The sequence below is a fragment of the Tiliqua scincoides genome, chromosome 2, assembly GCF_035046505.1.
Source record: "Tiliqua scincoides isolate rTilSci1 chromosome 2, rTilSci1.hap2, whole genome shotgun sequence".
Lineage (NCBI taxonomy): Eukaryota > Metazoa > Chordata > Lepidosauria > Squamata > Scincidae > Tiliqua > Tiliqua scincoides.
The window spans coordinates 96504611-96526436 of NC_089822.1; the positions used below are offsets into that span (position 1 = coordinate 96504611).

Below are 21826 nucleotides of genomic sequence, written 5' to 3' on the forward strand. Positions count from 1 at the left end.
TATCTGAGAGCATTTCAAGTTAAATATTACTACAGTTCTTGTAGGATGCACTCCTGAACGCATTTACAGTAGGGGCTAAGATCCACTGAATTCAGTGGGAGTGACTTCCAAGTAAACATGCATAAGTTTGCACTGTTAATGTTCTAAGGATTTTACATTTCTAATTTTGTTCCCAACAGCCCTCTACTACATAACTTCCATCACAAGTGCGGGGGGGGGGGCAATAAGACCCAGACATTGGATTGGCCTAAGTCTGATTTCCACCAAATCCACAATGATTTAAATAAAACTCCCAGGTTAGACACAATGAACTACGCGGTTTCTTAGGGTTGTAAGGCAGCTTGCTCACAGCACCTTTTGCACAGTAAAACCTAATAATCAAAAATTATTCTTAAAAAAAAATCATATTGGCATTTAACCACACAGTGCCATGTGTTTTTGCACCAAGATAGCTGAAGAATTTGACTTGTCTAGATGACATAAACTAAAACAGTTGTTCTCAAATTTTTAGCATTGGGACCTACTTTTTAGAATGACAATTTGTCCAAGACCCACTGGAAGTGATGTCATGACCGGAAGTGACATTATCAAGCAGGAAGTGCTTTCCTGAGAATGCAGCAAGCACTGAAATTGCCCATGGCAAGTACTGAAATGTGCCATTTTTCCTAGGTAGACAGGCTATAAATAATTAGATAAATTAAAATGAATAATTATAAATAATTAAAGTAAAACAATTAAATAAGGAAAGATGAGATGGGGAAGCCAGTCCTGTTCCACTAAGTGAATTCTGTCCGCAAAAATCTCAAGCTCCCCCGTAAGCACAAAAATACCCAAAAAAAAACACCATAAGATTTTCAGCCCTGCCAAATGTCCAGTTCAATTTAAGTTCTTATATTTAAACCAGTTCAGTATGATTTGGGACAAAATCAATTTTAAATCCAACATGTTTTTTGTTTGGGCTGGACTGAGATTCAAAGTTTCCCTGTAAACAGCACAGAAACCCCAGAGTGATGAGGAGAGAAAATGAGGCTCTACTGGGGGGGGGGGGGGAGGAATCTGGAAAAAGACAACAACCCTTTCTAGTAAAGCAGTGGTCCCCAAACCTTTTAGCACTGGAACCCACTTTTTAAAATTACACACCATCAGGACCCACCTCGCTTTACAAGACTAAAAAAGAAAAAAAGCCTTACCAGCTCAAACCTCTTTTTACTGTACTATGGTGGTGGGGGCTGCTTTCTGGAGCACTCGTTGAGCTCCTCATTCATTGGATTGGGACCATTCTGGTAGCCCTGCATTCCCCTTCACCAGACCTTCAACATGAACTAAGACATGTTTGCTTCTTTCCATAGGGCTCAATACATTCTTCAGCTTGGAGGGAGGGACTTCCTTCTTACGTATTTAAGGGGGGGGCTGTGCTTATTGGATCTGGACCATTCTGGTGGTGTTGTATTCCTTTCAGCCTGCCCTTTGCAATGGACCAAGGCACAGTTGTCTACTCACAAGTAAATGTGCACTGTGGCTGTTTCACTTTCCATAGGTCTCAATGCATTTTGCTTGTCTGCTTGTCAGTTGCAGTTTCGTGACCCACCAACAATCAGGTCGCGACCCAACAAGTGGGTCACAACCCACAGTCTGAGAAACCCTGAACTAGACCTCAGTCTAGCAAGAAGATCCTTGCACAAACCCTGCCTTCCACAGGTCAGAAGGTCATTAGTGCTGGCCTGAAATGCCTTCCCCCACTTGTCTAACCCATTCACAAGGCCAGGATTTGTTGGGAAACTTGCTTTTTCTGGTGGCTGCCATTCAGTCCCCCCAAACAATGTTGTATGATGATGTAGCATCACTGAGAAGAGGCTTCTGGGTAAAAAATGTGCACACACCCCTACACCTCCCTGCCAGTGCTTCTTAAAAATTATGTAACCGAGAAACTTCCATCACATTGATGCTACAGCATTATTGGGAGGGGGGCGAAAATGGAAGCTACCAGGAGCAGCGGCTCTAGAGGCTGCAGGAAGTTTAATCATTTCTACAAATTTCAGTCCCTGATCACTGGAAATACTACTGAGCTGCTCACCCTAGTTTCCAAAATTTCATTTGATATATACTACAGTGTGTTTGGGCAGAAAAAAGAAGATTCTCAGAATGTTAAACCCTGTCCCCAGTGCCAAAGTTTTTGTGTGTGAGGAATTGTGGCACACACACACACTACTTCCTATATTTGACAGTCATTCTAAGTAAAGAGTTGTCAACTCCGAAATCATCCGATATCCTTCTTTTCAAAATACTTATTGCAATCGTTATCGATGGGGCTGCTTAATCTAGATCCTGATGTGGAACTGGTCTATGTTACTGTCCTGTCATCAGCCTTAAGTTAACCGATACATTGTTATAGTCCCCTTCCACAACCTCAGTGCTGGGTAAACTGGCTCAGTGAACTTGGAGCGAAATGTATGTAGGTGTGCCATCCCATCGGTTACATTATAGAAAGACAGGATCCCAGCTTCATAATCCAGGAAAACCCCAACTTGTTCAGGATCAACTTCTGTTTGAATTTGAACTCTCTCCCCATTGTGGAATGCCCAGTATTCAAAATCAAACCTTTTGAGACACCAGGATGCTCGGTTCCACCCCAGGCGGCACAATTCAGACTCTCCTTTTCTCTTGAGGGAGGGATAAGCTGCCCCAATCCACCAGCCTTCCTCTGCCTGAAGCAAATCCACCTCCCAGTAATGACTCCCAGCAGAAAAACAGTCCCTGCTCAAGACTTGCCAGAGTCTGTCAAATCTCTGTGGGCTCGAAGGATAAAACCTTCTCCTCCAGCAGCAGCTCACTGAAAGGAGGTCTTCAGACAAGATCAACCTGGGGTGCAAACTACTGAGGTCCAGAGTGGGTGATCTTGCATCTGCAGGAAAAACATTCATAGGTAACATCTCATGTATAAAGAAGAGCCTGAAGATCTATGATGGATGGGTTAAGACTAACTAGCCTTAATGCATGACACAGAGTTATCACTGAAAACAGCATCCTCAGCCACTTTCTCACAACATCCACTCCATGTTCAGTAAATGTTGGAAATGGGGGGGGGGCACACCCTTCAACATGGCTGCTGCCTGTGCCATCTAGTGGCTGTATTTTGACTTCCAAGAGAAAGGGGTCATGCCAGCATACACTATAGATGTAGAAAAGAGAAGCCAAGGCTTCTGATCCCAAAGTATACCTTGGTACCAGCACTTTCTCATAAAAGTTGAACATGTGGCCACCAGGAGCATCAGCATCAAGGGCCAGCAAGTGCAATCATGCCCCCCCCCCCACTTATTGAATGATGGAAGGATTTCATGAGAAGTCTCTTTTGTCTACTTCTCCACCTCAAGAATTGGTGAAACTACAGACCATGATGTTGCATATCTCCCCGTTCCTGACAGCAGCAGCCAGAAATGTGGAGCAGGTGGTGGACATGTTCACAGAGTGATGACACTACACCACATGGCAAGTTTTGCTAGATATGCATTGGAAAAGTAGACACAGGGAGGCTGTTTTTGATAGCATTGTCCAACACATTCTGCCCTTGAAGCCAATTTCTCAATTCTAAACATATTGACCAACAACCAAAAATCCATTCAAGTCATTGTATACAAGGAAATGTTCTTGGCAGCTGGTTACACAGATTCCTAATACCACTAACATCCCGCCACACAAAGATGCCTACATATTTACACTTTTTCTGACTATGTTACTCAGCAAACCAAACACATAACTATGTGGAAGAGAGGTGGGACAGTGGAAACAGGAGGTGTCTTGATTCTCAACAGCCGGGTCATCAACATTTTGCCACTACCGCCACCACAGTGCCTCTCCCTTTAATGTCTTCCTTATAAGTAAATGGCTGCCATTCACTCCTACAGGGATTCAAGGAAAATGATGCACTTGGAGAGGCAGTGATAGCAAAAACTGACCTCCATCCCCGACACTGGGTGGCCCAGCCCTCACTCTGAGAGGGATCCCATAAGAAGGTTCAATGTGTGCCTTGTACGTCCCTAGAAGTCTGTGGTACATACAAATCCTACCTGGATATGTACTCTGCCTACCATAACCTTGGGCATTTTGCTAGAAAAATCAATATGTAAATAATAAAGCACGTTCCTAAAGCATCAAGGCTCAGGTACTACTGGGAACCAAAGTGACCCCACGCATCTACCAGAACCTCACAAAGTAGTCTCAGGTAAGCAACTCTTCTCTTAGAATCTGGCACACAGAGATGATGAAAACATTTGCCTATCTTTACAGGGTTGTCGTGAGGATTATTATGTAATGTAGTTGAAACACCTGAGATGCTCCCAAGTGCTACAAAAATGTGAAGTGGTGTTGGCAGTTTTGAGCACTTACAAGGCAGATTCCACCTCTGAAATCTCGATAGCTGGTGACTAGATACTGACTGAAATATAAACAAGATGAATATTGTCTTCACATAAAAGTTCTCTAGTTTGCAGTCAGCATTTTGTCAAACATCTTACTAAACCGAAGAGGTTTTATTTAAGGACCATATTTTGTCCACTTTGTTCAGTCAGAATCTTGCCACAAGGTGGCATGAGAGACTTATTATGCCCAGTTTCCCAGAGCAAGGGATGGCTGCCAGGAAGGAGACGCTGATGGAGACTGGCCGTGTGCGTTTCTACATATGGCAGCTGCAGGCTGAACGCAGTAAACAGAAAAGCCCAACTGGACCACACTTTGGAGCAGTGACCTTCAGTGCTTCCAGATATAGGACCTAACTTATGTAAAAGGAAACACACTTAATTTTTTAACGAAAATCTTAATATTATTTTTACCTTTGTTTTCTGCAGTGGCATATCGAGTACAATTGACACCCGGAGCTGATAATTTTTTGATACTCCCCTCCTCCCCCCCTTACTGACTCTTTCAACTAACTTGTCTTTCACATGGCTCTTTAACTGCTTGCCCAGCGTACCCAGCACAAGCAATCCTAAGATGCCTCTAGTTGCAGCCAGAAGAGGTGGGGCCAGGATTCGGCTGCTAGGATCCACTGTATTTATATATTTTAATGCAATGAAAGAAGGACCAACAGGCAAGCAACATGGGCAGCCCCTCTTCCTTCTTGCTGGTATCTCAGAAAGAAGCAATCAAGTGCTGTGATTTTTGTGCCAGCCAGCCGGGCATAAAAAAGGCATGCAACACTGGCACCCCCTTAGTACTCCCTTATGGCTGGCAACTGAGGCAGACCTCTCACTGCCCCCTTGGTGCATTGGCTTTCTGTACATCTAATTATGAAGTGAAAGCCAGCTAAAGCAAGAGTAAGTGCAAGGTGACCCACCTTTCCATTCGATATTAAAACAATCAATGTAGCTAGCAGCATGAGATGAGATAAACTTGCCAAGACACTGCCATGGCAATGGAAAAACCAATGAAATTTTGAACTAAAACACAGGACAGGTAAATTTGCCGAAACATTAATCAGAAAAACTCAATGAACAAGAAAATCTGAGGGACACATGGGCTCAGGGCTGGCATATCCATGAAGCCAAATGAAGCAATCTCCTTGGGCAGCAGACTGGCAGTGGCAACCGTATGTGTCTGCCTACTTGTCTCCACTGATCCCTCTCCTCTTTCCACTCCCAGAATTGGAAAAGGAAGAGAGAAGAGTGGAACTGTGGAGGAGAGGAGAAGCAGTGGCTAGAGGGACACAGCATCATCTAAGGGAGACAGCATTTGGCATGCCATCTCAGGTGCCAGGAGGTCTTGAGCCAGTCCTGCATGGGTTGCATTGCCTGAAACCTTTACAACAATTGTGAGAGCCCTATGTCACGCCAACTCAAGTAAGCCCTCTCTAGCTACTGGCTTGGCTTCTTAGATATCATGGAATATACTTTAAGCAACATTCCAAATGCCCGGAAGTTGGTGGGGGAGCACAACCCTGTTTGCATACATCACCTAGGGGCAGACAGTGCTTTTGCTAGAATGCGAGGAGAGAAGGGAGGAGAAAAGCACCATTGATAGACTGAGGGGTGTAACTAGTTCCTGGAGCGTTATAGGTGAAGTGGGGTGTATGCACAAAAGAGTGAATGAGTGAATGGACATAGAGGAGGTGTTAAAGTAAAATTCAGGTTTGCACATGTTCTCTCATCTTGTATCCCTTTTCTTGTTTAGTTTCCCTCCAAAAGCGGTCATTCTACTGGGGTGGTCCACCTCAGGGTGAGCCCATGACTTCAACCTGGGAAACAGCCCCTCTAACCCCTCCCCATGCCAAGCTGCTTGAAGACTGGGAACAATGCTTCAAAAACAAGGCATAGTTAGAATACACTAGAGATGTTAGCAAAATTCCCCAAGCTCAGGTACAAAAAATCCAACATATAAATAGAAACAAGCTCTTAAAATACCTCAATCTTTCCCAACTCAGAGAACTTAACATTAACCAATATTAAAAAGCACCACGCACACACACACACACACACACACACAATTTCTTCTAATTAACAAGTCACTATCAGCCTGTATCATTGGATATTAGAACCCACAAACAGCCAAAATATGGTTTTTTTAAGTTTTCAAGGCTTCAAGAGAACACACAAAAGTCCTTCCCAAGCCTTGAGCAAAAAGAAATTGGTGCAATTCAAGAGCTTGTCCAATCAAGTCCTAGGAAACCTTTCCAAGACAAAAATGCTCTACATTTTCAGCAAGAATTTAAGTGGGGAATGAGCCTTGTAGGCAACCCAAGATGATCTTGCTTGCATCCCTTAATTTCACAGTGAGTTTCTTCGGAGCCTCAAAAGATGGCCTCCAACATTCCTTGGCATGGAGACTGCAATAAGCTTTGTGCTCCAGAGGTAGTGGGAAGCGAGGTCTTTGTCTCCAGAGACTCTCTCTCAGATCCCTTTGCAAGTGCAATTTGCACATAGTCAGAAATGGAGAATGAACTCACCGAGGGAGCCTTGACAGGGGGAACTTTTATAAGCTCCCAAAATTTCACCATTTAAATGACACTGGTAACATTGGCTTCATGCTGCCCATAAGGTTTTTTTAAGAAAATGTTGAAAATACAGTTACGGGGCAGGGGGCATATCTGCGGTTTCAGTTAATCGTAGATCAGATCCACAACTCATCCCGCATGCCCCCTCTGTAGCCCCACAAAAGCCACACGTCCTCCCGCAGCCTTTGTGAGCCTCAAAATGATTGTTAGATTGAAAAAAAGTTACATCTACCTTTATTATTTTTTTAATTGCCTTATAAGACATTCTGAAGCTTCCAGGCCTCAGAATGCCTTATAAGGCAATAAAAACATCACTTGAGGTTTTAGAATAAAATTGTAAGTAACATTTTTTTAAATCTAGCAATCATTTTGAGGCCCACAGAGGCTGCAGAAAGATGACAGGTGTGGCCTCTGTGGGGCTCAGAGGACCCTCTGGAGGCAGGACTCCACTTCCCTGAGAGTTTGAGAAGCGCTGACCCGTGTCATATCCAGCACTGGTGAGGAGCAGGCTGGAGGTCCACTCAGGGTAAGGGGACATTCCCCTTACCTCATGTAAAGCCCCAGCCTGCCCAATAGCTGCACAAGTCCGAAAAGCCCCGTGTAGTGCTTTCAGGCCCAGGAAGGGGGCAGGATATGCTTCCTCTGCTGATCCCACTCTCTTCTGGACCTGAGCCAGCCACTGTTCCACTCTCCCCCACCCTGTTACACCCCTCCCCACCTCTGTTCCACCTTCCCCCTGCACCACTCAGTGCAGAAGTCATCTGCTCCAGTGGCTGCGTGTCCAGATCTGGCACCAGCACTACAGTGCAGGACTTCCCCTTGGAGCAGCTTACCGCGAGTCATGGCCAATATGCTTTACTGCCCATTTGCAACACTTTATGCCAGCCCAGGATCTACTGCACCAGCATAAGGGAACATTAGGATTGCACTGTGAATCATCTGTGGACCTATTCAAATCGAAGAAGGGGAGCTCACCCATCTCTAGTGGGAGTCATATGGAACTAGAACAGTAGTTCCCAGCCTTTAGAAGCCTGCAGACCACTGAGACAAACATTGGAATTGTTGTGGACCACATGCAACCCCTTCCATCCCCACCACACACAAAAATACAGTTTGGTAGCCCATTTGGGAGTGCTCAGCAAGACACTGAAAATGCCAGCTGTGTCCATTCTCCAGCCTACGATTCATGGGGAAGCATCTCACGGAGTGAGCGCTCTTCCACAGACTACTGAAAGGATGGAGAATGGATCTTCCCACAGCTGGCACTTCAGCAAGTGCTGGACCACCAGAGAGGGCAGAGAACAGACCACCTACAGCCACAGCTAAACACTCACTTGGCGAGACACTGGAAGTGATCAAAGGTCATCTTTTTTTCCTGAGACCTTGCAGACCACTTCTTAGGGTGTCATGAACCACCTGTGGTCCCCAGACCACAGGCTGGGAACCACTGAGCTAGAAGGATCAATGATTTCCCTACAAAGGCAGCTCTACAAGCCCAATTTGGGCTAACCATTCCTATTACTGAGTTCCTAACCAAGACAGGCAGGATGGGAAAATATACTCCAGTGTCGCAGAAGAATACATACATTTTAAGAAGAGTGACCGATCACAAGACTTCGTCGTCAACAAAACGCAAGGCTCCTTCTTCAAGGTGCTGTTAAGGCTGCTGAAAACATCTTCAAAGACCAAAAACAAACGAGAGTTATTTAGTCAATGCTCTTCCGGGACAAGAAAGCACTTGCTGCTTAAATACAGATTAAGAGAAATATAACTTCTGTTGTTACTTTCAGGGTCCATAGCAACCTGGAATGATAGCAAGCGAAGTCTGGATTTCACATCTTGTTTGCCCAAGTTATAGGCAGCCTATTGGAATATGAAACCAGAGGGGGCATTAAAGTAAAATTCTCTGGCCGCACCTCTTGTAGCTATGCATTCCAAAGACACTCTGGGCTGGGTGACACTTTCCCCTTGGGAATAATCACATCAAAATGCAGGGAGGAGAAGCACATGCTTGAAGTTTCCCACAGGTGGAAATCTAGCTTACTCAGAAAAAGCTGAGTAAGTCATGTTGTGTGTGACTGAGTAAGTCACACACGTCATGTTCATCAAAGCCAGTACTGGTGATCCCTGGTGATTCTTCACATGACAACTGAGGACCTAGGGTCATACTGAGGGCCTAGGAATCAGCTCATTGCAACAAGCATGATATGCTTCCAAGAGCACAACAGCATTCCTGGCAGATACAGAAGAAGCAGATGTTGTAGCAAGGCGCTGGGCGCGTTCCATGTACCTTCCTTGAGCCGAGCTTCAAGTGGCTTCTGCACAATGGACTGAATCGTTTCCACAAAACGCCTGAAATGGTTTGTAACGTGTTCAAATGACACAGGCACTGGAACCCGCAGCTCTGTGGGAATCCGCTGCTTCACCATTTCTTTTTCAATTGGACTGTAGTCCTGCAGAGTGAGAAATTAATTTTTTCTCTATAGCCACGTTTGGTGGTTTCCAAACACCAGCCACTCCACTGATGCACCTTTCATAGAGGGATTCAGGATCAGCTTAGATACGTGTTCATCCGACCCTGCTGCCATGCCATGTCAAGGCCCAACTTCAAGTGGGAAGAATCAGTCAAGTGGGTTTCTTATACAATTGGCGACTAGCTGCGGTGGGAAGGACCCACATGACTGAACACCATCCATCTCAGTGACAATCAGCCTTCAAATGTATCAGCAACAGCATGGGATGAACCCAGGACAAAATGGCTCTGGTGGTGATACCATAACACAGTGTTCCCAAACTTAACCTGGTCAAGGTGACCTTCGTATTGCAGGAATTATTTCATGGGGCCCTGTCCCAGTGGTACTGTGCCATGGGAGGATGAGACAGCTTTTAGCAGTCCCCTGAGATTGTGCAATATCTTGTGAGAGTATGCAAAATCTCAGGAGATCTTGGCCCAGCCAAGATGGCTGCACCTGGGAGAGCCTGTGAATTCCCCGTAGTATCCTGGGGCACGATGACACGCTCATGGAAGTTTGGGATCCACTGCCATAATTCATGAAGGGCGACACAAGCATACACAGAGTTGGGCTTGCAGAACAAGGCTGAAATGCATGACTGGTTCCAGTTAATTCTCAGATATTTTGGGTAGCCTGTGTTAAAGCAACCCTTAAGACAAAGATGGTCACTGGTGCCTTCTAAAATCTAGCAGGATGAAAAGCCAGTTCATGCATGGCCTGGGTATATTGGTTACACATGCAAAAGGGTGTGCAAACAAGACTCACATGTTCTCTCCTACTCATAGTATGCATCAGTACATCAATGCCTGCATGTGTAGCCCTCAGGAGATTTGTAGGCTTCAGTTCACATTCAAGTCCCGTACGTGAAGGGAGAGGGTGTGCAAATCCAAGGTTTACTCTGTCACCCCACTGGATGTGTAACTAACACACAAGGACTACATGTGAATTGATGTCATAACCCATCAGCACATATATTTAAAAATTAATGGTGGACTTTTGTATCGCAGATGTGATTTTAGGTTTGTAGGAACAAAAGGATGTTGAATTAACAAACTGCAATCACCCCCTGAAATCTTTTGACTTGGAAAGGGATAAACCCCATATACCAGTGTTTCTCAAACTGTGGGTCGGGACCCACTAGGTGGGTCTCGAGCCAATTTCAGGCGGGTCCCCCTTCATTTCAATATTTTATTTTTAATATATTAGACTTGAGGCTACCATGGTATATGACTGCATTTGGGGAAAGGTTACAGACCTGTACTTTTAACAAGCTACTATGTATATTCTTTTAACAATGTTAGTAAATCAGTCTTATTCCTGGGTAAGTGTGGGTCGGATTGCAGCCTGGGATTGTTAAAAATTCTCCTGCTTGATGATGTCACTTCCAATCATGACATCACTTCTGGTGGGTGCTGACCGATTCTCATTCTAAAAAGTGGGTCCCGGTGCTAAATGTGTGAGAACCACTGCCAAATACGGTACTGATCTCCATGAAAGTAGGGTGGAATACAAATATGAAAGACGGATGGACAAAGAAGGACATATTAGAAGAGCACAGAGATTCCACATATCCACAATCATACCATTTAGAATGTGGAACTTAAGGCCAATCTAGATGTGATGGAGCTGCTGTGCCATTCATATATAAAGCAGAAATGGGGGGCAGAGATCTGATTTTAACACCAAAAGGGAGCCACAATGGCTTATTGGATCAAGAGTTGGATTTAGGCATGGAAGATCAAGGTTCAAATCCCCTCTCGGCAAAAAAGCTTCCTGGTGAACTTGGACCAGTCACTCTTTTTCAGCCTCACCTACCACACAGGGTTGCTGTGAGGACATAAGGGAGGAACTGTGTACACCACCCTGAGCTCCTGATAGGAAGGATGGTATAAAAATGTGAAAAAATAATAATAAAATAAGTAGTGATAGGCAGAGTGCTCTCAGTTGGGTGTTTTAAAGTTACTTATTAAGATTAATCTTTAAAAATTATTGAGTGAAAAAACTAAAACTTAGCACCCTTTCCAAGTTCTGAATGAACTCAAAATTTTGGTTGCACTATATTTAACTCTGTTCAAGCATCACCGACTCTTCCAAATTCTAGATACCAGTTGCTAAGCACCGGGAAGAAAGCCAGTGAAGCTTCCAAACCTCAGAAGCAAGGGCCCAATCCAGAGCACTGCACACCAGCTTACTACTGGCGCACACTATCACAAATGTGCCATAAGGCACGTCTGCGACCGTTACAGCAGGCCCAGTGCTGGAGTTAACCCAGTGAGAGCCCGTGCTGGGCCAACCAGTGCTGGGCCGGCAGTCCTCAGCCCTGCAGCTTGCCCAAACCACTGGGTGGCGGAGAGGTGAGTGGGAGCATGGGGGAGGCGGAGGGAGGCATTCTGGGGTAGGGAGAGGGCGTGGCGGGGATGGGAGCAGGGTGACAGGGGGCAGGACCTGCAGAGCTCAACTCCACCGGATCCTGAGCCCCGTGTCGGGTCTCGCAGCCCAACATGGGACTCCTTGATTCTGCACCAGCTCAAGAGCCACCACAAAATTAAGTTGCCTCATTGCGGGGCTACTTCCCTTTCCCTGTGGAGCCACTATGGGCTGCCCAGTAGCCATTTTGGCGTTCAGCAGCCTCGCACACCAGGCAGCTCAGGATTGGACTGTAAGCTCTGCAAAGGCTTCCTAACCTAGGGATGGATAGACACAGAGGCTCTTTTTACTCACTTCCCTACTCTTGTGTTTCCCTGATCAAGTTAGCTTACAGTGAGACTTTTGAAGCAAAAGGATTCCTCCAAGACATCTCAGGTGTTCACTGAAAAAAACAACTCCACTTTCCCTTGATGCCCTTTATGCCTAGAAATCCCTCCCAGAATACCTATATGGTGTCACATCTCTGCCTTCCTCCCTCCAGATCCCTCCATCAAATTCAGGTTTGAGATACCTTTGGCTTAACTTAGCTCTTTAGTCCTCACAGACACAGAACCCAAACATGTTTATCTGCATTCATGCATACTCTTCCCTGTCCATCTCCATCTTCCCCATCTCCTGGTTCTCCTATCTCCTCTATGTCAGAATACAGATTGTCCTTTGCAAGGGAACCTACCTGTTTTGTTTATCTTCATCTATAAAGCAGCATGTGCATCTATGGCACTAGACACCTTATGGCACCACCAACATTACAGAGAGGACCCTGAATCTGCTTTCCACCCACCTTGTCCTCTGACAAGATGCTATTTGACAGGTAGAAAGAGAACACACACATCTACCTTGAGTAAATGAAGAGGGTCAGGTCGCAACTGGATCTGTCTGATCCGCTCAGCAAAACTGTCTATGATCTTAATTTGTCCCTCGCCAGCTTCCATCTGTTCTCCATATGTCTTCAGGGCATGCTGAGCCTTCTCATCCAAGTATCTCTTGGTTGAAGTTTCCTCTTCATCAAACAGTAGCCGGAGTTCACAGAACTTCCCAGTCAACCAGGTCCTACTTGCCAAAGTATGATTCTGTGGGGAAAAAAGACACAACTTACCATGAAAACAGAACATCCAATTCCTAGAGGCCTTTATAAAAGGGTGACATTCTTTTTTAAAATACAGTCTCTGGAAAGAAAAGCAGCTCGGGAACAGAGAGCAGAGTCTCAGTTCACATTTGACCCAGGCATAAGCGGGAGACACATGGACAGCACTGCGGACAAAAGAGGCTCTGGTTCCCCCAAAGGATGCTGCTAAGCATTGAACTGACATGTTCAGAGACTCCCTTGAAAAACAGCATTAGGGGCTGCAACTGTGTGGATGAAGGGGGGGGGCAGGAAGCAGATGCTTAATTCTTTCCCTTCCTGCCATTTTCCTCCTCTTATTCCAAGGTCCTGCTGTTCCCCCACCTGTGAGAGAAAAAAAATGGAGGTACCATATAGTCTCCACTTCAGGGAATAAATTTGCTGGAGGAGGGCAATTTTGAGCAGACTAACAGGGGAGGGGAGAGGGTTGTGAAGCTGCAGGCTCCTTGCTGTTTCTCCATTGAAATGGAAATTGTCAGTGCAATCCTATGCATGTCTACTCTGAAGTAAGCCCCATTATTTTCAATGGGTCTTACTCCCAGGAAAGTGTGTATAAGACTGCAGTGTGGGATTTTTTAAAAGCCCATTTCTGCCCAGCCCACAGGTGTACACATTTGATCCCTGTTGTATATATGCAATGTTGGACAGAAATGGCTTGAACTGAAAAACGCACACAAATTGAAAGACTGCTTTCCCATGTGCCTCTTGGAGATTATTTTGTCCTGCCCACAGCTTTATCCTTTGCTGAGGGCTGGCCTAAGGAAGGAAACAGGATCAAATGCTGTAGCACAGTTAGCTTACAATGAAGGTGTGGATCAGACTGGTCTATAGATGGGAAATAATTCGGACGCTTGTGTAAGTGGCTCAGGGCTTTCTAAAGGAAGAACGGGATATCAATTCAATACAGAAACAAAGAGAGCCGGGACAACATATGGGGAGTTGTGAGAGGTGCTCATGTGTGAGCGCACACACCCCGTATGCTAGTCTTCTATCACAGATCACAGCCTCTATGGTAGCATTTCATGTATTATTTTTTTAAAAGGTTAGGGAAAAACAACACCCTACTAAGCCCCCTGTGTAGTTTGGCCCTGAGTCTCGAAGATGGCTACACCTGCACAAACAGGCTTGGAGCCCAACAACAGCAATGGCATTCTGCCAAGGGGGGGGGGGACCTCAGATGGCAAGCTCTGGTTACCCAACTGTTTACCTGGCTCTTTCCTGCCCTTTGGCCATCAGAAGGAGTGGCCCAGCTGGATCTTGATAACCCATTTCAGCAGCCTGCTCAGCAAGCAGCACAACTCACTTCAGCCAATGCAGGGAGCGCAATAGTGAAGGAAGGGTGGAAAACACATCTTTCTCACTTTAACAAGGGTGTGGAGGGGATTCATTGGAATTCTATTGCCTCTCCTTATTGCCTCTTCTATTGCCCCCCTAACATCCAGCACCCATGGTGGTGTGGTGGCCTGTCTCTCTCAAGTTAGCCAGAGTGTATAGCAGAGAGGTGGTGCTCTTACCTCACTTGCACTGCAGTTTAGAGAAGGTAAGGAACAAAAATAGTCTTCCCTCTTCCAGTTTCTTATCTCGACTAGGCATCACTGTAGACAACTAAAGATACCACATCTTCCTTTATGGCAGGGGTGGCCAACCTTTCAACTTTAGGGTCCCTGGACCTTTAACCATTGTGTAGAAGAGGGAATTACAGCAGGTGCAACTTGTCATCTTCCCTCCTCTGCACAATTGTTAAAGCTCCAGGAGCTAAAGTTGAAAGGCTAGCTACCCCTTCTCTACGGCATCCTACTGGTCCCAAGTCCTTATTTATTTATTTTTTTAAAGGGCCAACAGATCTTACCTCTTCATATTCTCAATGCTGCCATTTGACCTCCCTGCTCCCACATTATTTATTTTTTTAATTTAAAGAATCAGTGGTCGTTTCCCTTTGGCTACAATCCACCCAAGTCCTTGTTGCCCCTCACCCATCACTTTTTAAAGACTTCTTCCTTGTAGAGTCCCCTCTGTCTGCTGCAGTCTTTTGGCAGAGAGATGTGGCTGCAGGCACAGGTCTTTTTGAAACCAGAACTCCATGTACATTTTAAACTGACAAAACTCAGTTATTGGTACGTATCAGTTACACACACATTGCCCCTCTTTGTTAACTGTACAGAAAAGAACATTTTTCCTTACTTTAATTTCTCACACAGTGAACAGGTAAGCAACCAAGGCTAACGGTCCTCTCTCCCCCATCACAGCTGAATGCACATAAAATATTTTGTGTACCTATGTACATAAAGTACAAATAAAGTATTCATAAAGTACAGTGCATAGGAGAGGCTCATATTTGTGAGCCTGTCATATACTTCATGCAATTTCAGGCAAATTCTCTCTCTTAGATATTTTATGCTCTCCAATCCTTACAATCTTCAGCTCTCCTCCAAATCCCACTTCCAACTGTCAACTATCACCCCTTGTGGGGCAGAACATTCTTCCCCCACTCCACCAGTTCTGGCTAAGCAACTCCCATCAGCCAATCACCATCCACCTTTGCCCTAATCTTTTGGTTTATTGAACAGACATTAGGTATATTAGGACAAAATTGGATTGGTCAGCTCCTGTTCCAAAATCTGTTGTTGATCAAAATAACAGACATGTGGGGAGGGGGCATTGCAGGGAAGAAACAATGGCAGAAGGAAGGGGTACTTAATTCTTCCTATACCTGCTGATTCTCATCTGCAAGTGCCCCTTTTTCTCTTAGGGCGCAATCCTAACCCATTTTCCAGCACCGACATAAGAGCAATGCAACTTATGGGTAAGGGAACAAACATTGCCTTAGTTTGAGGAGGCCTCTGTGACTGCCCCCCCCCCCCAACTGCAGAATGCAGCACATGCCCCACTGGCACAGCCCCACTATGCCTTTGGCTGGGAAGTTGGTTAGGATTGTGCCCAGACATATACCAGGTTACACAACAGTACAATCCTATGCATATCTAGTCCAAAAGTAAGCTCAACTGAGTAAGTTCAATGGAGTTTATTCCCAGGTAAGTAATAGGACTGCAACCTCAACCGGGAGGGAAAAAAAAAACCCATTCAAAACTGTCCGGGAGACCATTCCTATGAGAGAATTGAAAAATGTGGAAAAGTTGATACTTCCCACCCCTTTGGCCCCACATGGTGAGAGAGTTTTCTCTGCTCCACTTCAACTCTGCTCCAACAACTGGAGTCTTTGCCTTATAACTTCAGGTTCCATCCTTTGGTACATAACTGGGTGTACCATATCACCTAATGTGGATGTTGTTTTACTAAGATATGACAACAGTATTGCTTGCATACTTGCGCTCCCATTATGGAGCGCTCCGTCTATAAGCGAATGGGTAAAAAAGTAAAGTGCACAGCAAAGCCAGAGACATTGATGCATTATATTCATGACACACTTGGGCGGCAATCGTAAACACACCTACTAGGGAACAAGTCCTACTGAATACAGCTGAAATTATTTCTGAGTAAACATGCATAGAACTGCATTGAAAATCCTTGATTAAAAGATTATAATTTGTACTCACTATGGAACCTTTTCATAAATCACTAGACAAGGCAACATAACTATTGAGGTTCATCCACTCTTTTATTTGTTCGTCAGTCTGCTAATGTATTACTCTTGGGGCTGAATGGTATTTGATTTTTCCTTGGTCTCTTGCTGGCCTTGATATTTTCAAGTGCTTGATCACACTTGCTATATTTGGCAATGTCAAAGGAGCTAAGACATTGTTTCCCAAACTATGGGCCGGGTCCCACCTGTGATTTGTGACCTGAATGCTGGTGGATCATGAGACTGAGAAGCTGACAGCTGACAAGGAAAATGTATTGAACCCTATGGAAAGTGAAATTGAGCCATAAGCCCACATTTACTTAAGAGTAGGTGACTGCACCTCAGTCCACTTTGAAGGGCAGGCCAAGAGGAACGCAACACCGCCAGTCCTGATCCAATGAACATAGGCCCCCAAAAACACTCAAGAAGGAAGTGCCCCCCCCCCAAGATGACAAGGGAAGTATAAGGAATTTGGCTTTGAGCTGTGCAGCTTGGGGGGGGGGGGAACACTGATCATGTCACCTTGTAAGTGCCATTTATGGTCCTATATTAATACCACATGATAATGGCATCAAGTGAAAGTGCCCACATCCACTTTACCTGAAGTTCATTAATAGTGTCTTCTATATGTTTCACGTTGTCAGCTTCTTGCTGCTTCTTTAGTGCTAACTGCTTCAAGTGCAATGCCATGTTTTCCTGTGTTGCACATAAGAAAACACATGATGAATTGCATCAATTGTGAACACTTATTGGAAAGTCTGCACTCAGTACAGTTTTATTAATAAGAACTGATAAGACATGCCTTATTGGAACAGGCCAAAGGTCAACTAGTTCATTAGCAGTTATGAGAGGCCTACAGGAGAGTTCTATGCAGGTCATGAAGCCAAAGTCCTTCCCTCTTGTTTGTCCCTAGCAGTTCAGAAGTGTCCTGCTTCCATGCATGGAGGTTTTGCTTTAACTATCATGGCTATCAGGGACATGCGGTGAGAATGCACGTGAGGCAGTGACTCTCCACCATGAGGCACCCCAGAACCCACAACCCACGTGGATTGTGGGTGCTTGGGTGCCTCACACAGTGGCGATGCTTTTCAAAGGAGTCCGGTGGGGAGGCTCTGCCTCACCTGCTTCTCCAACCGCTTCTCCACCCACCGCATGGCTATTACAATCAGTAAGACAGCAAACAGTAAGAATTTTACAACTAATACAAACAGTAAGAATAGCTCTGCTGGACCACACCAAAGTTCCATTTGGTTCAGCAATGCCAGATGCAAGGGATGGCACCTGGGATGTGGGTCTCTTTTGTCTTGTGTGCTCCCTAAGGCATTTGGTGGGCCACTGTGAAATACTGGAAACTGGACTAGATGGGCCTACGGCCTGATCCAGCAGGGCTGCTCTTATGTTCTTAGTATCTTCTTTCCAATAGCGGCCAACCCAGATCCCAACCTCTGGGAAATGTGATCTCCAGTTTCACACTTCTGTCCATACGATTAAGGTGTAGTGCTCAAAATTTACATAGTTGAATCACAGAGGAAAATAAGAGGCATTTGCCTTCCTAAGAGTGCACCCTCTCAATGAACTGTTAAAATTTTGGAAGGAAGCAAGAAAGTCGTCACAAGTTTAGATTGTTTGGATAGTAATGCTTCTGGGCAAAACGTAATACAGAGATTCCTGGCTTTTTCAACTCCAGCGCAAAAAATATTCCAAATTTTAAACAGTAAGATCCACATGCACTGTCAACAATCCCACTGCAATAAATGTGGAAATAGGAAAATAACCTTGCCCCTCTTCTGGGGAAAATCTGGCCATTTAGTGACACACATGCCATTTCAACAAAGATACTTTTTGAACCTCATTTCATAAAATAAAATTGGGGAAAGCACACAGCCTCAAGGCCCAATCCTATCCAATTTTCCTGTGCAGGTGCAGCCGTGCCAATGGGATGTGCGCTACATCCTGTGGTGGGGAGGCAGTCACAGGAGCCTCCTCAAAGTACAGGAACAGGTTCCCTTACCTCGGGGCTGCACTGCAGCTGCACCAGGGCTGGAAAGTTGGAGAGGATTGGGCCCTCAGTCTCTCAACCTCTAATAAGTGCCAAGACAAATATCCATTCAGAGGATCAAATGAAAAATCACCTTTTGGAAATAGAAAAACATAGACAGGGGGGGATCACATTTAACCCATTTCTGCCCAGCCCACAGGTGTACACATTTGATCCCTGTTGCATATATGCAATGTTGGATGGAAATGGCTTAAAGCAAGTTGTCCAAAAACAAGACTCTGGACCACAGAGTCTTGTGAATTTTAGTGGTGGCTTCTCTCAGGTAGGGAGCAGGGACGCGTGGTGGAGGGGGTGGCAGGTGAGGCTGAACCGCTTCATTGGTGGAAAAGCACCATAGCCATCCACTTACACCTGAGAAAGCAGGTATAAAGAGAGCCTCCTTGGGAGTAAGGAGAGACTCTTCAGGAGTAAACAGGCAGAGCAGCTGCAGTGCTTTTCCTGGACAGGGTAGTTCTGCCTCACCTGCTGCCCCTGCACCGCATGTCCCAGTTATGGAGGTGTTTACAGTCAAAGGGCACCACAGTTCAAAAGCAAAAAGGGGGGACAAAATGGAGAACTAGGAATACAGAACTGGGAATCAGGAGCAAGGAACTAACTTCTGCCAGAAGAGGCCTGTTTATAACAGGAGATCTTTTGCATAAGGTGCAATGATAAACCAATTAAACTATAGAGAGCTTCCTCCATGATGGTTTGAAATAGGAAACAAACAGTGGCATCACCTGCACAAATAAATAGATTTTTTTTTGTGGTCAAGGCTTTCATGGATGAAAAAATCCACTTCATCCGGGGAATAGGAAAAGAGAGATTTTAAGGCAGTGTTTTTCAAAGATTGTCCCACACTGTACCACTTCATATCATCTACCTACTGGAAATACCACCTGAAATAACTGGTGATGATGTAATCACTAGTTACTTTTAGTTTGGGAGTCCAGGATGCAACACAACAAACACCAGTAAATGGCACAGGTCAGGTGTGAAGGCTTTTTCAAGCTCTACCTGCTGAGCTGAGCCTCCTACTGCTGTTTGCTGCAGTGCTTTGCTGGTCTCCCTGTCAGGCAGTGGGGATTTGGGGATCCTGAGAGTACCACCTCGAGTACCACTGGTTGAGAAACACTGATTTAAGTGATATGCCCACAGCAATATCAGAAATTTGTAGTAGAGCAGGGAATCCACTGACAGCACCCTGAGGAGCTAAGCCTGCGAATGGTCAGAAGGAAGGACCAGAGAAGAGTCCATAGTCCAGGGTGACTAGATATAATGGAGGACAGAGTGGCTATACCTTTAATTCACTGGTTCCCAACCTGTGGTCTGCAAGATCTCAGGGGGGAAAAAATCACCTTTGATCACTTCCAGTGTCTCGTTGAGCAAGCTATCTCCCACAGACCACCAATGAGGGCAAAGAACAGACTGCGCATAGCTATGACTGAAGAGTCAGCTATGGCTGTGGGTGGTTCATTCTTTGTCCTCTTTGACAGACCATGGGGGAGCGCTGGGGGACAGACCACCAGAGAGGGTGTTGACCAGACCCCCACTGCCACATGTGGTCCACAATTATGCCAATTTTTGCCCCAGGGTTCCTAAAGGTTGGGAACCACAGCTTTAACCACGGTGTAGAAGAGGAAATGTTGGCAGGGGCAGCTTTTCCAAGCCTTCCAAGTTGAGCTGCACCTGCCAACATTCCTTCTTCTATACAAGGGTTAAAGGTAGAGGCACTCTGTCCTCCATTGGATCTGATCACCCTGCCTTAGTCCAAGTGGGCCAAAATCAAGTTGCAGGGAGTTCCGCCGACGAATCCAACCGGCTGGGGACCCCAAGAAGGCTTGGGGCGTTAACCCTGAGCAGCGGGAAGGCCCAGAGTATCCAGGTCCGCTCCTGCCGTCTCTACCTGCTTGGCCTGCGCGGCCGGGGCCAGGAGGCTGACGCTGTGCCCGCGGTGGGGACCCAGAGCCGGGCACAGGGCGCACACGCAGAGGGCGCATTCCTCGCAGTAGAGCTCCAGCGGGCGGCCGCGGTGTTGGGCGCAGCAGCGCTCCAGGTCCCGCAGCGCGCGCAGCTCCTCGACGGCTTCGCCAGCCGGGCAGAGGCGGTGGCCTCGGAACGCGGCCGCAGGGGCGCCCTCCGCCGCCAGGTGCGGCCCGGCGTGGGCGCCGCAGAAGGAGCTCCGGCACGTGAGGCAGCTCCAGGCCGCCGCCGCCGCCTCCGGCGCGCACCAGTCGCAGAGCGCGTCCCGCCGCGCCATGAGGGCCCTGCAGCCGCCCGCTCAGCCGAGGCAGAGGAAAGCGAAAGCAAGCGGGCGCTGGGAGGGCTGCCAACGTGGCCCGAGGGAGGCAGGCAGGCAGGAGGCCGCTTGGCACCCCTGGTGGAGAGGGACACACACTACACCTCCGAGGGTGGCCAAAGGGCAGGGCCAGCCTTTCCCGCCCAGCACCTCCTGCCTGGGGCTATTCAGTGGGGTGAAGGCGCCCCCCACTGCTTGGCTGAGCTTTCTTGGCTGAGGCTGCAATCCCAGCCCCACTTTCCTGGGAGTCAGTCCCATTGACTCTAATGGGATGTACTTCTGAGTAGACATGCATAGGATGGGGTTCTCACTCAGCTCCAATGACGGCTGGCCAACAATCTCCCTCACAGGAATTTAACAGAAAAACCACAGGTGACACATGTCAGGAACAGAACCCTAACCCAGATGGGTAGGTTTTCAATCTTTCATGCCATAACCCCAATACATAAAGAAATGGGGGACCCACCGTCGATTCCGCTGCTCCCTCCCAGGACCTTATCCACCCACTCCCTGCCCTGTGATACTCTCCCAACACTGGTCACCATAGCCAAATATTCTTCTTGGAGAGAGAGAGCAGAAAAAGCCTGGCACAGTTTTGGTACCATTGCTAAGAACCTGAGGACTGGGACACAGTCTCCTGGTACCTGAAGGTACACCAGGTGCCTCTCACTTGACCTGGTGGTGCTAGTCTAGGTGAGCTGAGCCTACATTAGAGGCAACACACTTGTCTATGTGTAGAGAGGTTCCTCTTCCACTCTCACACAGGATGAGTCACCTAAGTCCCAGGATCACCTCTCATCACTAGTCAGATTGCTGACCTCAGGGAAAGGGGAAATTTGATCTTACCTGTGAATTTCCCTTCTT

The 21826-nt window shown here is 46.4% G+C and overlaps 1 protein-coding gene across 1 annotated transcript; it reads right to left on the reverse strand.

Moving 5' to 3' along the window:
* Nucleotides 1–2366: 2366 nt before the first annotated feature.
* TRIM14 (tripartite motif containing 14) lies at nt 2367–20636 on the reverse strand. Its single transcript, XM_066617563.1, has 6 exons — nt 20570–20636; nt 17226–17321; nt 12759–12992; nt 9273–9435; nt 8569–8658; nt 2367–2902 (listed from the first exon to the last, which is right to left on the reverse strand). The coding sequence occupies exons 2-6, from the start codon at nt 17313–17315 to the stop codon at nt 2367–2369; spliced, it is 1113 nt and encodes a 370-aa protein (XP_066473660.1). The 5' UTR covers nt 17316–17321; nt 20570–20636.
* Between the last annotated feature and the right edge of the window lie 1190 nt (nt 20637–21826).